Genomic DNA, 17,073 nt, shown 5'->3' with positions numbered 1-17,073 from the left:
TGTTTTCCCTCCAACACTGACAGACTATGAGGTCTATGTTTCAAAGGTTTATTCAACTTCATTCTCCATCAATTTGATCGGGTTCTACACCTTTGTTTATCAACAATATCAAAATCAATAATATGGAGTACTTACTAGCGCTTTCATGGGATTTCTCTCTTTTTCTCTCATTTCTCTCTTTCGAGTTTGAAGATTTAGGAGGGTAGAAATGCAGCATGAAGCTTAGTAGTATTTAAAAAAATATATATAAATAAGGCATGACCCATGAGTTGACCCGCAACCTGTGCGGGTGTTGCGGGTCACAGCGGACTAGGCCCGTTAGACCCACATTTTCACGGGCCATCTTTTCTACGGCCCTAACCCACCTCAATCGCTGCACTGTGGTTCAGCCCATATGTTTCGGCACATTTTAATATTCCTAATTATATGTTTGTGTAATTTTTATAATTATGTTTATATTTTAAGTACATTTGAATTATTTAAATTTAAAATTTTCAAATTATATGGTATCCAATTACATAATGTTTTATAATATCGGGTAATATGTTGTGAAGTTCAATATAAACAAACAACTTACTATTACAAAAGGAAAAACATATTTAACTTGTGAAGCTCATTTTAACTTATTTTTAAATATTAGTTATTTAAATTTTAGGGTGTTATTGCACTGTGGAATGCTGGTTGAATAAAATGGTAGAGTAACCGAGCAATAGTTAGTGCGTGGATCGTGGTCTACACATCTATGTAGACAACGGTCCAAAAATGACGTTTATAGAGTAAAATACAATATATGAATAAAATACTATGTATTAATGAATCAAGTCGGGTACAAGGTAGAATACCCTAAGGGAGTCCGATCAACGTGATAGTGGGTCAGAGGTTCCCAGTGTCTTTGACTATTATCTAGAAGAAACAACCAAAAGTCCTTCACCCTGCATTAAATGCGATATTTATAGGCGACACAAGGGACAGGTGCCGGGCCAGCGGCATGATGTACGCGTGGCGAGCATGCACCGGTTTGTAAGGCGGTCCTATGCATATAGGCCAGGTGTAAATCATTGGAAGGTACGCAACTCCCAAGGTGAACGCTTTGAAGAAGACCGGATTACCCGGCCACTAAGGGCCTGGCGAAGAATTCTCAGTGCTCTGATGCCACCGACCAATCGAAGGTCGGCTTCCTTGCCTGAACCGATTAGTACAATCAGACAATGGATGAGGGGCGGCCTGATAAGCACCAAGAATACCATTTAAAAAGGGTCTTAATTGAATTAAAAGTGCAATGTTTTGACATCCGATTATAACAATTGCATGCATTTTAGCTCAGATGTGATTAAAATATTCTAACATCATTCCTAGGAAGAGTTTTTAAGTATTTTACAGGTTAGAGAGGGATTTGAGGCTAAAAAGGAGCAAAAGACAAACAAACCGCAATTCAGTATCGTCCCACGCAGCCTCACACGCGTGTGGCTGGGCGTGGAAACTTTCCAAAGACCTCCCACGCCCACCACCACGCGTGTAAGCATGCGTGGTCGGGCCAAGGGCCATTTTGGGAAATTTGTTCCCTTTTGTCACCCATATAAATCCCTCTTGCCCTAAACCATGAGAACAATCAGAAAAATCATAGAATAGAATAGAATAGATCTAGAGGGTTTTCTCCCCTCTTGGGGGAAAATTCCTTTCTCATATAGTTTAGATTAGATCTAAGGGTAAGATTGAAGATTGGGATTTCAAGATCAAGATTGTAAGGATCCCCTTTCTAAGGGTGGTAACTATTCTCTCCAATTTCTAATTCAATACTTGTTTCTTTGAGATTTCCATTCTTTTCTTGTTTCTTTAGCATGATAGAGTAGATTAGATAGGAGATTGGTGGCCCCAAGGTAGATCTATGTGGATGTTTAATATTATTGCTTTGAATTGTGAGTTGCTTTGTTGTTGGATGATGAACTTGTGTGGATGATGTTCTTCAAGCTTTGTGCCTTTTGTGGCCACATTAGGTAGCAAACCCAAAGGAAGTGAGTGTGTGCGCGATAGCGGCCACTCACGAGTCTAACTCACCCACATCTCCGCTCTTAGTCCGAAAGGACAAGATTCGAGAGGAGTGGTAGACAAAGTGTTCGATGAAATGCCCCAACCGAATGAGGATGTGGGAGTCCAAAGTGTGACGCCACTTGGTGATGTGCCACGAACTCCCTAGTCTATTCCACATCTCATGCTCACAAACCCATCCAAAGATAGACCACATAGAGAAGCCTAAAGCCCCGATCTCCTCCTTTTTATTTATTTTACATAACCACTATCAACCTTCCCCTCTCCTACAAATGAATCCAACCCTTAGCCAATCTCGTAACTCTTTTCCTTCAACCTCTTAGATGCCAACACACTAAATTCGGTTCCCATTCGCCATTCTTGAGAGACACGACACTCAGGGAGTCTTGACTCTTCATTTTACCACTTCACATTCACTCACCCCATACAAACATCGTTCACGGCCCACGAATATAGACCGGTAATTAATTTATACCGAAAAGTAGGTCGGAAAATTATTCCAATCAACTAGCCCCCCAACCTGGTCTCGGATGAGCCCGGGAAGGAGGAGGCAGGGATGTCCCAAGAGACTTGGAAGCCGGTCACCTTGCTGCCGCTAGAGGAGGGTGCCAATTGAATGACATGAGAGATGACCTCAACCCTTATGACATGTGCCATGAATAGAAAGTGCATAGGGAATGTCGCTAGGTTTTTGGGAAACGAACCGTCGCGTCATTCCCACGCCAACTATAAATAAAGGGGCTCGTCGCGAGAATTCGTTTTACGTTCCCTTGAATCACTAATCAGAGCTTCTCGAGCTAAGCGATATTCTATCGGCTCAATTCGAACTCCCGCTTTTAGTCGATTACCGACCTCTTTCCGCAAGTAAATTTTTTTTCTCAATCCTGTTTATTTTATCACTGGTTTTAAGCACATGTCTTTACTGTTCCGGGCTACCTTTACTGAGACACCTTCCCTCCTTGTAAGGTGAAGCCATGAGCGGTTCCGATAGTCAGAGCGCCTCCGTTCAGAGTTACGGCGGCTCGGTCGAGGTCGATTCTTTCACGGCTTCGTCCTACGATTCCATCATTCACGATATAGAGACATACTCAGGTGAACCTAAGGAACCTTCCCGACCTGTCGATCGAACTCCCAGCGTTCACCCAGCCGATAACGCCACTAGAGCTGAGTCACGGCCCGTGACGGAACCATTAGTGATGGAAACGGGGACTTCAGGTCGGGGTAAACCTCCTTTGGCTGCCTTTATGAATAGAGACTAGCTGGCCGATCTCCCGGTCGACTCTACTCCTCTCGCGTCAACGAGGAGAATATTTTTAAGTAGTGAAGGTCTGCGCCAACGCACCAGTCTCCTCACCCATGGCGAAATCGAAGAAGCCTCGGCTCTCTTGGCCGGTCGTGTACGATACAATACCAAGCGATCGCTCGGTAACATCATTGAGCGGACGCATGGGGATTGGCTCGGGATGCATTTAGATTCCCTGGAAGCCCCCTTGTTCTTCCCGTTCCACCTTTTCCTCCTAGGTTTATGAAATACTACGGTGTACTGTCCGGGCAGATTAGTCCAAACGGGCACTGCACTTTGGCGTGTTTTCCACAGATTTGTGGCCGCCACAACTTCTCGGTCACCTTGGAGTTATTTCGGTTTCTTTTCTCTGTCCGACCCCTATCCCCAAAATGCGGGGGATCTGTACTTTTGTAAAATCCTCCATCAACCCGATAACAATAAATGGTGGAAAGACCGGATCCTATCGGTTAAGTATCCATGGCCTCTCCGGATTGAACGCGAATGGCCCACCCACATAATGGAACACACGCGTCTATCACGGACCCGGGCTCTCAACAACGCGGCCACAAAGATTTTCGTCGAGGCGTATGAATACAGTATCTTTCGCACCGCCTAGGAGTATCTCAACGCAGACCTCGAGCCACCTAGATACAACCTGAACGAGAAGTACACTCTAAAGAAAGCGGTCGTAACCATCGGTGTAGGTCCTCGGCGTCCACCTCAACAGGTTTGATGTGCTCGGCGAAGCCCATGATTGAATTCCCGGGCATTCGTAACGGTATTCCAATCATATATAACCCATCTTATTGTCTTGTAGCTATGAGGAGCTTTCCAGTCTCCACACGACCTCTGCTTCCGGCCACCAAAATCAGTCTGGGGTCCAAGAAGGAGGAGGCCTCCAAGTCGGGAACTCAGGCGACCGACTTAGTCCCCACCGGCGTGCCTCTATCAACTACATGCCCAGCGAGTCCTGAGGGAGATACACCGGCCTCCCTCTCTCCAGCTAAGAGAGGGAAGGAAAAAGTTGGCAAGACGGAGATCGAAGAAGTCGGGCCAATCAAGCGACAACGCCGTATCATCTCATCTTCAGCAACTCTAGTGGTCGACGTCTTGCTGAAACATGCTGACGATCCTCTGGCCGCCCTTTTGAGTAAGATCTACGCCGCCGCTTGATAATACTGGCGGGTGGTCGACCAATCAAGTCGGGGAGAAGATAGCCCGGGACTTGATGCAGGTAAGTGCTTTAATTCAATTCTACTTACAAGACCTCCCAGTCCAAATTACTTCATGTGGGCATCCTCGCTCGTGCGCAGATGGCCCATTCGGTGACTGATCTTTTCACCCGGGCAAGGGAAAGCGACGAAATGCGCCATAAAGAGATTATCCCGCTCAAGAGGGCCCTAAACAAATAGGACGACAAGATCAAGGAGCTGGAGAAGCAACTTGCGGTTGCTAAAGTTCGGGCTGAGATTGCCGAGAAGATCGTCACCGATCCTCTTCTCTTGGCCGAGCACGTTTGCAAAGAGACCAGAGTGGCTGAGGTGTTCCTAAGTGCGGTCTCTCGGACGCCAGTTAAAGATGACTTGATGTATACCTATGGGACGTGGGCCTTCAACGGTGGGTGGAAGGCCATGCAGGTAGACGTCTGAGCTGCTCTCGAGGCGTTGGTGGACGAGGACGACCTCCTGAAGCTCCTGGCCGTACTCCCGGAGGAAGTTCCAGATCTAAGGCCATCTCCTTTCACACACGACATCCCTAAGCAAGCCCTAGGGAAGGCTTCAAAGGAAAAGAAGGGCGAAGAATGAGCCCTAAATCTGCACGGGAGCCTGATCCCGATGTGCCGGGCATAAAACTTTTTTGGACGTTTGTATTGCTGTATTGCCCATTTGTCGGGCCTTTTTTAGACGAGCCTCCAGGCCATTTTTTTTAAAAAAAAAATTTAATGTTCTCCCATTTTCCTCATTTCTTGCTGCTCACCTTTGATACCACCAAATTAGGGTCCGATGACTGTTTAAACCGGACACCTTGCTCTCGGGGTGGGCACCTTGCTCCTGGGGTTGGCTCCTTGCTCCCACCAAATTAAGGTCCGATAACCGTTTAGATAGGGCACCTTGCTCCCACCAAATTAAGGTCTGAGGATCGTTTAAACCGAGCACCTTGTTCCCGGGGTGAGCATCTTGCTCCCACCAAATTAAGGTCTAAGGACCATTTAGACTAGACACCTTGCTCCCGGGATGGGCACCCTCCCACCAAATTAAGGTCCGAGGACCGTTTAGACCAGGCACCTTGCTCCCCGAGTAGGTTCCTTGCTCCCTCCAAATTAAGGTCCGATGACCGTTTAGACCGGACACCTTATTCCCACCAAATTAAGGTCCGTTTACAAGAGAACAGAAAACTTCATTGCAAACAATCAGAGCCTTATACGGCATACAACAATTTCGAATGATAGCACCGGGGCGTGCAGGCCCTCATCCCTACTACAATTTCTACTGATGAAAATGAACTAAGTGTTGGGAGTTCTAGATCCGATCTACGGGTTTCCTGGTCGTAGTTTCAAGTCGATACGTTCTCGGCCTAATAACAACCGAGACAACGTATGGTCCCTCCCAATTTTGTGCCAGCTTCTCGCCCTCGAGTGGCTTGCTGGCCTTTCTTTCACGCAGGACGTAGTCTCCTACTTGAAAATATCGTGGTCGGACACAGACGTCCCGGTAAGCCTTCAATTTCTTTTGGTACTCTTCGATCCTCTGAGCAGCCTAGCTTCTCTTTTCTTCTAGACAATCGAGGTCCGAGATTAGCATCGCATCATTGTTCTCTTCATTATAAGCCCTTTCACGAGAGGTCAGGATCCACGCCTCCACGGGCAACCGGGCTTTAGCTCCATAAACCAACGCGAAAATCGTTTCCTTGGTGGCTTCGCGCGGGGTCGCCCGGTACGACCATAGGATGTAAGGGAGTTCATCGGCCCAGCTACGTTCGGTGGAATACATTTTCTTCTTTAGTCCCTCCAAGTCGGTCCAATTAGCGTTTTCAACTTCACCGTTGCCCTGAATTGGTGTCCCCTTTCCTTCAACTAGAATTGCTTGGCTCTTTGACGCTAGTAATCATTTTATTGTCGGAGAACAAAAAGGTACTGACGTTGTGCCTCTTTAAAGAGAATGATCCCTGCGGCGTCCCATTTGTGCTTTGTGTTATCCAATTGACGTTTTCAGTAGTCAATACGGCGAGTGAAGTCCTTCGCAAAGTTCTTTCCCCAACTCCAAATAGTTTTTCCACATCTGCCGATACGATCAATCAGTTGTTGGCCATGAGTCCGAGACCAACTTTGAATCATAATCTCCCTACACATCACATCCCTGAGCAACATGTTCTCAAAATGAAATCTGCCCTTAAAAATACGAGGGTCGGAAGGGAGAATCCGGAGGTGAAGGGGAGAGTGGTCACTCTTTATAGCTACAATAGAATAGGCGTTTCCACACTTGCCGATACGATCAATCAGTTGTTGGTCATGAGTCCGAGACCAACTTTGAATCATAATCTCCCTACACATCACATCCCTGAGCAACATGTTCTCAAAATGAAATCTGCCCTTAAAAGTAGGAGGGTCGGAAGGGAGAATCTGGAGGTGAAGGGGAGAGTGGTCACTCATTATAGCTACAATAGAATAGGCTTTTGCATGAGTGAAACATCACGCCAAGAATCTGAGACCAAAATTTGATCGAGCTTTGCCTCCACCCAGTTGGGGGTGCCTTTGGATCTTTCCTAGGTAAATTGATGACCCTGGAAACTGAAATCACTCAAACCACTATATTCCACCGCTTCGTTGAAACCATCAATTAGCCTTCTCGATTGAGGATTGCCCCCTCTCTTCTCTTCCAGATTGAGGATATCATTATAGTTCTCCATGACAACCCAGCGTAGGGGTTGATGGAGGACAACTGCTTCAATAGATTCCAAGACTCGATGCGCCTATGCTTTTCTGGGACACCATAAAAGTCGGTGAACCTCCACCTGCATTGGCTAGTGCTTAGACAAACCTTCGCATCAATGTGGTGGATAGAATAAGATTTGATCTCAACAATGGTCCCCTCGGTCCAAAACAAAGCCAAGCTACCTCTATGGCCCATACTATTAACATTAAAGAGACTAGTAAGGCCCAGTTTGTTTTTAATTCCTTGCAACTTACTAAGGCCCACAAATGTTTCTTCAAGTAAAATAATATTGCGTTTCTTGGAGTGGACAAGGTCTAGTAAAACCTGAATTGTCGTCGGGTTCCCAAGCCCACGACAGTTCCAATCCAAGATACTCATTGTTCTAGGTGGATCTGATCCACAGGGCCCGCCCTTAAGACATTTTTTGAATAGCAAACAGGCCCAATAGAGTCAGAGCCTTGTAAGATTGGCTGCATAGTTGGGCTGGCAAGTTTAACCCTTCGTCGCTTCTGCTCTAGGACCACAAGCCCATCATTCTCAGTGTTAACTTTATTAGTACCGTTGGTTGTATCGTCGTCTGTAACCATATCGATAGGGATTGAGGATACGTGGCCACCTTCCATTCCTTCTATAGACTGTGGCCTGATACAATCTTGCACTATACTAGGTAACGTACTCCCACTCTCTCCCGTCATCACGTCCCTCTGTCATGGACTGTTAGGCTGGTTTATCCCGTATCATTGATCATCGTCTAACACAAGCCATCGGCGACCAGCCGCCGGTAGCCCACGGCGACTAGCAACACGTAGCCAAGCACCATACGGTTTCTCTTCCGTCAAACTGATGCCCTCAAAGAGTTTCAAACATAATTTCTCTGTGTGACCAATTATGCGGCAAATGAAACATAAATGAGTGAGTCGCTCATACCTAAAAGAGATCCATGACCAATCACTACAGGTTTTTCTGATACGCATCTTACTTAGTAAGGGTTTAGAGATGTCGATGGTGACTCTAATTCTGAGGAAAGATTTCCACCAATCGTCGTAATTTTTTTCATCAAAGCGGACAAAGGTGCCAATGTAGTCTCCAATAGTCTTTGCTATTTTCTCTGAGAAAAAACCAATGGGCAGGTCATGTAGCTGGACCTAGAAATCTGCTTTGTTAAGCTCCATGGCAAGAGCGGGAACATCAGGTTGCGTCTTCGATAAGACAAGTAAACTTTGCTCAAATGACCAATAACCATCTTCAAGAATGCGATTAAGATCAATCTCATGAAAAAATTGAAATAGAAATGTGTTATTACCAACTTCCTTGACAACCACTCCTCAACCGGGACACCAGATTGCTGCCATTGTGTCTCGCATAAAAGCACACTTAACCAACTTATCAGTAATTAAATTCCCCACTAGCATGAGGCTGAGGTCCATGTTCTGATCAAACTCACGATCTCCAGTCTCATCATCATTGAGTTCTAAGGCAGCGTAGACAAATTCCAAGTCGTCTATGGATTGTGTTTGATCAGTGTTTGATGGTGGAGGTTGGTTTGTCCATGGACCAGTCGATCTTGACGCTTCACCATGATGAAAGGTATTACCAAGCTGGGAGGCCATATAGAAGTGGAGAAATGCGAAGCTCGGAAATAGAAAGGAAGCAGGGTAGAAGAAATGAGGAGAGAGACTTGTCACTAAGAACAAGGGGAAAGACTAGCCAGGGCATGAAGGGATGGAACCATGTTCAGCTCGAAAGTGATTGCATGAAGGTCATTAAGGGTGTTCAAAGTCAGACTATGATCTCTTATTTCGGTCTTATTTTAGATGACATTAGAGCATCAATATCAGTTGTAGTTTTTTTAGGGGTTTTTATAGGTATAACTAAGAAAGAGAATCTAGAAGGTGAGGAAAAATAATAATAAAAAAACAAACAAAACAAATGTCAGAACTAAAAAATAAAATAAAAAATAGATTTTACGTGCCTAGAGGGCGTGTGCAATACACGGGCGCCTTTGTGCGCTCCATCTGCATCACACACGAAAAATAACAGATTTACAAATCTTTTCTCTCTCTTCCTATGGACCACAAAAAAAATTCATTCCTAGTGCAAATATAATTTCTCCCCTCCCCTCTCTTCCAAATCACCTTCTCTCACTTCCAACTCATCCTAAAAACCATGAAAAAACTCCTAATATGGATGCTCTTAGGAACATAGCTAGAGAGTTTTGTAACCTCAACTTTTTGTAATCGTATAGACTGTTTTTCAATCCCCTTTCCCTTTCTTGTTCACGAACTGGAGTTAGGCTCCTCTTAATCTAAGGGGGGGTGTATTCAATCATGACTTTCATAGAATTTTAAAGATTTTTATGAACTTTAAAAGTTTAGAGGTATTCAATTCAAACTTTTAGAGAGTATTTAAAAGTCATGCGGTATTCGATCAAGATTTTTAAAGAGTTTTTAAAAGTCATGTGGTATTCAATTAAAACTTTTAAAGAATCTTTAAAAGTCATGTGGTATTCAAAAAGTTATGAATTTGTAAGGACTTTTTAATTTTAGAACTTCTGTAGACTTTTATATACTTTTCCTTCTCAAATATAAATAGTTGAAATCCAACCCCCAACCCCAAGATTTCAAAATTTTCTTTCTACCAACACTGAATGTTTTTTTCTCTCTCTCTCTCTCTATTTAAAGTCTATTTTTTTCTCCTTATTTAAAATTTTAAACTTTATAAACCTTATATCTAAATTCAATAAATTATTTTTTCTTCATTATCCTATATTTTCTAAATACCTAAACTCTACCAATTTTTTTTTTCTCTCCTGAACTTTACAATCTTCCTCTAAAAATTCAAAATAATATTATTTTTATTTCATTGTTGCTTGTATATTTTGATTTTTTTTCTATGAACTTTTTATCCCTTACTTCTAAACTTTTTCTCCTAAATACATGAACAGAGTAAACTTTTTTATCTATCACCGTCAATTTTTACTATATGTTTCATAATATTCATATGTTTATTCGTAATATACTTTTTCTTTTTTCTTTTTAACAACATGCTATTAAGAATAGTGAACTATTGTTCGCAATAGCAATTTGAAGCTACAAAGAGAAGCACCTTGTTGTTGTTAGCAGTCCCATATGTTTATTGCAAATAATAGCTCTTTGCTTGATACCTAGCAGTATATCAAATACAATTTTTATATATATTATTATTATTTTTTTAATTTTATGCAACTAGTAATTATATTTTTTTTTAAATATTAATTTCTCAAGAAAAAGTAATTATATTTTTAAATATTTTATTTGAACAATTCTATAACTATAAATTTTAGTGTTTAATATTGTTATGAATTGCTTATGAAAATTTGTAAGGATGTATTCAATTTAGAATTTTAATGATTTTTGTAGACTTTTTAAAATAAAAAAGTTGATAAAAATTTATGCAAGTTTTTTATACAAATTTTTTATGGTACAATGGTCAACCTTGAATTGACCACTAAATGTACATTATTTGATATTATGGTCTACACATCTATGTGAATCATGGCACACAGATAATAATGATTGAATTGACCACTGTAGTGCTACACTAACTTGAAAACACGAGCAATGAGCTGATTTTCATTTTCGATAGTGTCATCGTCTATGATAAATACTCCTCTGTATTTAAAAATAAAAATGAAGAAAATCAGACCAAAATTTCGCAAGCCTTGAGCATTGTTTGTTGTCTATAATATAAATGAGCATAAGACCACAAAATTCCCCAATGGAAAGAAATTTCGAGTCTCAGTAGTTAATATAATTTGCACAACATGCATGGGTGGGTGATTTCCAAATCCAAATGACTCTCTCTCTAGTAATAACATATTCTATCTCTGCCTCTTCATGACATGACATGTACCCCCGCCCCACCCGGACCCGGTTCAGCAAAACATATTTGGAAGTGGGCGTACAGCCATGAATGCATCTACCATCTGCACACAGCCACAATATAATCGTTAATAACCAAAGACTTGCAGCAATCAGGCTCAGGAAAAAACCCTTTGGGGGGGGGGGGGGGGTGGGGGTTATTAGGGGCCAGCTATAGGCTATAGCTAGCAGTTAAAGTAGTTCTAAAATTTAAATTTATCCGTAATTACAACACCCACCCACTAGCCTCACTATTTCTTTGAACACATTCTGTTGAAACAATTATAAGCCAGTAGGCATGGTTGAAAAAATCACTAGGTGCTCGAGGGGCGCAGTGATTAATTGTCAATGTTTTTTATTTTTTTAGTTTTTAAAAATTTGTTTAAAATTATTTAATTTGTTAAAGACGTAATAATTATAAACTATTTAATACTTTAATAGTTAATACTAAAATATTAAATATTAGCCTAAAAAATATCTAGATTTTGAACAATTTATGGTTATTTCGCTCAAAACGATGTTGTTTTGAATGAAATAACTCATTTAAAAAAGAAGGGAACAATAACCAATTGGCCGACTAGGTGACTTTGTTGGTGCCTAGGAGGAGTAGGCGGTCAGTTGCTTAAACCACTGATTATGGTGATACGCTAGGCAGTCGGCAAGCTCCTAGCGCCGATTAATCGGAGCCTTGACGGAATTTTTGCAACACTGCCAGCAGGTTAAAAAAAAAAACAATCAATTACCTCATCAGTAACTGCTGCCCTCGCTCGCCTATGTCTTTCAACAACCTCTGTTATAACTTCGATAAGTCGCTTCTTGACTTCACCTGTCAGCATACGCCCAGCCCCATATTCCTGAAATTTGGAATTATATAGCAGCATTATCAGGAAAAGAAATTAAACCAACCAGAGTTATCTGACATCTAAACAAGGACTGCTAAGATAAGAAACTACATTCAGTTTCGCTATTGCATTTTCAATTTCGATCCAAGCACAAATATAGGCATCGCACCTTTCTAATGTGCTCCAGTTCTGCATCATCCTCCAGGAAAAATCCCAGGTATTTGATTGGTATATCAACCTAAACAAAGTCCCCAGTTCCAAGAAAAAAGAGTACCCAGAGGAAGGCATGAGGTGAGCGAAAACTCAAAGCATTTAATTACTCCGTATTAAAAAAACCATGGCAAGAACAAAATATGTGCAGCCACTTCAAGTAAAAGTTTGAGCACAAGTGAGAGAATACAAAGGTCAAAATGAGAATCCCATAAGCCATTGCAAGAACCAACAAATATACATCCCAAAATAATAAAGTTTCCACAGAACTTATGAATGCTAAACAGGCAAAAGAAATTAAAAACAAAAAATAAAAATCTATGATTATGAGATAATGATACAATATAAAAGAAATCATCTTTTGCAGTAAAAAAAAAAAAAAAAAAAAAAAAATCCAATATGGCCACATGTTATTTTACAAAGCATTTAGTCATATTGGACTAATAAAAAATTTACCTCAAGGTTAGCTCCGTATTTCCTGTGCAATTCTATAGAATCTTGCCCACCAGAAAATGCATATCTGTTTATCTGTGCATAATTAAAATAAGAAAGTAACAGATAAACTGGTTATTCTCAGCAGCATTAATCTATTTGCTACAAGAAATTTGATAGTCAGAAGGAAACAATTTTCATGTTCTTATCTACTTTCAAGTTGCTTAACTTTTGGTATTCTAGATCCCTATGGTGGTCCTGTCAATATTTCATAGGAGGCCATACACCAAGGAGAGTCTTGAAGTGAAAGCACATGAATGATCCACTTCGTTGTCTGCTCAGAAAGTAATGGGAGACAATGGAGCATGTGTTCTTTACCGCCCTTTCTTTATATGATACACACTCCTAGAAATGTGTAAATAACACTGCAGCTCCATGGTCAAGGGATGCAATGATTTGGAAGCGAGAGTGCAGAAATTCTTTTAGTTACCATTGTTGACCACTTGACCATATATGGCAGGAAATGGATAGTGGATGGCATTTGAATGCTGTTAGACGACTCGCAAGCATTTTGGTTATTTATTCAGGGAAACAGGGTTCTGATTTTCATAGGTCAGGGTTTGTTTCATTAATTTTGACAGTGTACACTCTCCTAGCTGCTTAGGCAAGAATGCAGGATATAGTGATATACCCTCTAACTTGACAACTTGACCTTATAGCTACAGAGTATATCTTAAATAAATTGCACAGTTATTTAAAGGTCATGAACATAACTTAAGAAAATAAATTAAGAAACTTAAACCCCAGGGCTATTTAATGTTTGCAGCATACATTAAAGTCACAAATAAACCCCAGAAAATAAGAGTTGGCTTAATATTATAGCTGATTTTGTGTGTAAAATATATGGAAAAGGAAGAAAAAGTAGAATTTTTTTGTTTTGGTAAACTCAATAGTATTCATCTTAATCCAAAACAAAAAATAGTAATTTACACAAGTACACAACAAATACATTTGCGTGCATATGGATTTTTGTTGCTAAGTGCTTCTTGGAAGATTTAATAGTTTAATTAATTCCACTTTTAGACTCTTAAATATAGTGGCATTTCCACTCTTTCCCATTGACTTAAAATTGCACAAGAATATTACTCCCATCTTTCTCAAGATGGACAAGTTCTTCCACTAAAAAAAGCTGTTAAAACTATACATAAAACTATGAATGCCGGCTGTACTACTTTCTCTATGAACTATGGAGATGAAACAAGAACCATTTTCATTATGAATTCTGAAGGAATACGAGCTCAGAAGGTATGCAATTGTGAATAGTCTCTATCTCTGAATTTCTTGTTTCTTATTCGTTTTATGACAAGCTTTATATACATATATAGAGTGGTTAGGGATGTTCCTGATGATGGGCTGATCACAAGACAATGAACAGCAGTAAATGTAAAAAATGACCCTGAAATTGCATATATTTGCATTTTTGTCTATGTTTAACTGAGAATCTAAATCAGGAGTAATGTTTTACATCTCAGAGAGTCGGAGAATTAAAGGGATTTTCCAGTCCATTTTTTGAGTCGAGGGAAATTGGGAAAACAATGGAAACGTTATCATACTCGAAAGACTAAAAGTGGAATTAGTTCTTTTTCATAGATTTAAATTTGTGAATATATAGCTGATTAGCTGTAAAATAAACTGGCAGGAAACCTTAAATTAAAACTAACCTTATTTTTAATGTCTTTTGCAGAATCTGTCACATATATTGCAGAATTTGGATCACTAGCAGACATTTTTCCCGTCTCACCCTACAAGATCAAATTCCGGAAGACAAATATTCAATTCTTTAATGAAGAACAGAATTAACTTGTATAAATAGATCCATAAACAGAACAAATGTTAACATCTTTGAACATAGCTAATTTGAAAGCAGAAAATCAGTTGTTAAGGACTATATTCTTTTTAGGAAATGGGAGCAACACTATTTAAAAATAAATGGAAAGCACACTCCATAGTGTTTGAGTGGTTGAAAATATTAGGGTCCGTTTAGTAACTAGAAAAGCTTTCCAACTTAAAAAAGGAATTTGGAAAACACTTTATTGTCTTCCAAATTTTCCAAATACAAAAAGTCAAAAACATACTGCGTACATAACTTTGTCTATAATTATTGCTACCTACAAATTTTCACCTCACCTATCTACCAATCTACCCGTAGCCTGACCTACCAATCAACCCACCCACCATTATTTAAGTATATCCACCCACCACCACTACCTCCATCACAATTATTACTTCCTTCTACTACTACTGCCTATTTACCCTTGCTAGTCTACTACACTTACCTATATACTTCATCTCTAGCTACTTGCACCCCACCACCACCTACTAACCTACTCATCACTACACCTACATTTATTACCATCATCGCTTACTTTACTAACCACTATTTATCTAACCCTAACCCTAAGATATACCCCCTACCCACCCACTCAATATTATTGTTACAACTACCATTTTTATTGTCATACATATGAAGAAAATAATTGAATTTTAAATAACTTCTAATTGAAAAATAGTTTTCCAATGGAAAATGAAAACCAGTGAACTTGACAAATGAAAAACAAAAAACTGTAACTAAACATTGAATCAGAAAATGGGGGAGAAAATACTCCCTCCATCCTATCAACTATTTTCCCTTCCAAAATGGGGAGAAAAGGAGGGTAAAATTGTCCATTTGTATCTCAACACTAAAAGAACATTGAATATAGCTCATCTCACTCTCAATGCATGCATCACCTTTGTTTCTCATTCTCTCTTTCCCTTTCCACCCATTCTCTTCCCATCAGCCAAACACAAATTTTCTTCTCCGTTCAACTTTCCCTGCTACTTTCTCTCCCATTTTCTGTCTTCCCACTTTCAACCCATCCAAAAACAGAAAAAGGGCAGAGAAGGAAGATTGTCTAGTATAGTCAGCAACTTTTTAAAAACAAGTAGGAAGTCAATACCTGTAGAGCAGGAAAGAACGATGATTCAATTAAAGCAGGCTTATGATAGCCTATTCGAGGAGCAACATCTCGTGTCATTCGGAAATAAGGATCCTGAAAAATTATTAAATCAGCTTTAGCTTTTCAGAAAGATACAAGATCAACCACAATAAAACAAAATGAACATGAAACACAGGAATGGAAACAAAGAAATAAAACCATAAGGAGTTATAATTGTTAAAAACAGTAAAGGGAAGAGGTAGAAATGATATTTTATTTCATGTTTCATATATTTGGTTCTCCATATTACAACCATATATATAGGCATAAAGAAAGCTTTTGAAAGGGCATAATAAATGCTAAAAACTACTCCACTTTTCAAGAAACAGAAATTGCCAAAAGCCTCCAGAAACCCCCAAACCCCAAGGCCATACACCCATACCCACTCATGGCAGGGCGATAAAGAGAAACAGCTTTAAACCACAACAAGCAAGTCTTGAATTCACATTATGCTTTAACCTCAGCTTATATGGGACCCAATGAGTAGTAGATCATAACTGTTTGCTAGGTAAGAAAAAAGGAGGATATTTCATTGACAGTTAAGTAGTTATGCATAGAATTTCAGGATAACAATGATATAGAAACCACTATTTGCATTACCATCTTTCTAGATGATTGTTATCCCCAGTGTGGGGGTAGGTTACATTTCTAAATTACTAATTAATCAAGCAGTTTAAGTATTTGTACTAGAAGGCAAATGTTACTGGCTGCACAAAGGGAGAGTGGAATACTTACATAGTTATTAGCTATCATCAAATTGTCAATACTTCTACTTGTCAAAGTATGAGGATATTTCCAGAAAATGACAAACCATGGGAATGCAAATAATACAAGTTTAATTTCTTCACATATGCAGATTGATAAAATTATATAGCATCAGATTATTCACAAATCTGCAGCATGAAGAAACTGAAGCATGAGCTGAAAGCATTGAAACAAGAATAGCAAGAATGAACCTGGTCAATTGCACATGGAATCAAACAGCGAAGATTATCATTCCCTGAAAAGAGATGTGGAAATGAACTTGGAAATGATGGAACAGCCTGTAATTGTGCAAAATTAGAGTCTTTCTGCACATTAAATTAGGCGCAAACTAATTCTATTTAAAAACTCCAGGAAAGGTAGACACTGATGTTACAGACAAAATTTTATATCTACTCCACTTATATATGAATGATTTATCAAAAGGAATAAATAAATATATATATCAACAAAAGAGAAATGGAAAAAAAATTAAAATCACTTTCAACAGAATCAGAACTCATCTGCAACAAAAAGAGAATGACAAAACAAATTAAAGGTATACTGCATGGTTCAAAAACTCAGATCAGTGACTACACTTCCCCCTTCCCCTGTTGTATCAAAGAAAGGGGGGGGGGGGGGGGGGGG

At 39.9% G+C, this 17,073-nt stretch overlaps 1 protein-coding gene across 1 annotated transcript in view; it reads right to left on the bottom strand.

Moving 5' to 3' along the window:
• Positions 1-10,877: 10,877 nt before the first annotated feature.
• LOC116014051 (tryptophan--tRNA ligase, cytoplasmic) overlaps positions 10,878-17,073 on the bottom strand; it is an 8,301-nt gene continuing 2,105 nt past the window's right edge. Inside the window, exons 5-11 of the mRNA XM_031254037.1 lie at positions 16,641-16,727; positions 15,646-15,738; positions 14,368-14,448; positions 12,671-12,742; positions 12,174-12,242; positions 11,906-12,016; positions 10,878-11,227 (exon numbers count right to left, since the gene is read on the bottom strand). Coding sequence (XP_031109897.1) covers positions 11,177-11,227; positions 11,906-12,016; positions 12,174-12,242; positions 12,671-12,742; positions 14,368-14,448; positions 15,646-15,738; positions 16,641-16,727 — 564 coding nt within the window. The 3' untranslated portion in view covers positions 10,878-11,176. The remainder of the gene's footprint in view (positions 11,228-11,905; positions 12,017-12,173; positions 12,243-12,670; positions 12,743-14,367; positions 14,449-15,645; positions 15,739-16,640; positions 16,728-17,073) is intronic.

This window comes from Ipomoea triloba, chromosome 3 (assembly GCF_003576645.1).
Source record: "Ipomoea triloba cultivar NCNSP0323 chromosome 3, ASM357664v1".
NCBI classification, from domain to species: domain Eukaryota; kingdom Viridiplantae; phylum Streptophyta; class Magnoliopsida; order Solanales; family Convolvulaceae; genus Ipomoea; species Ipomoea triloba.
Note: the sequence above shows the minus strand (reverse complement) of the source record. Positions and strands in the feature narration are given on the sequence as shown.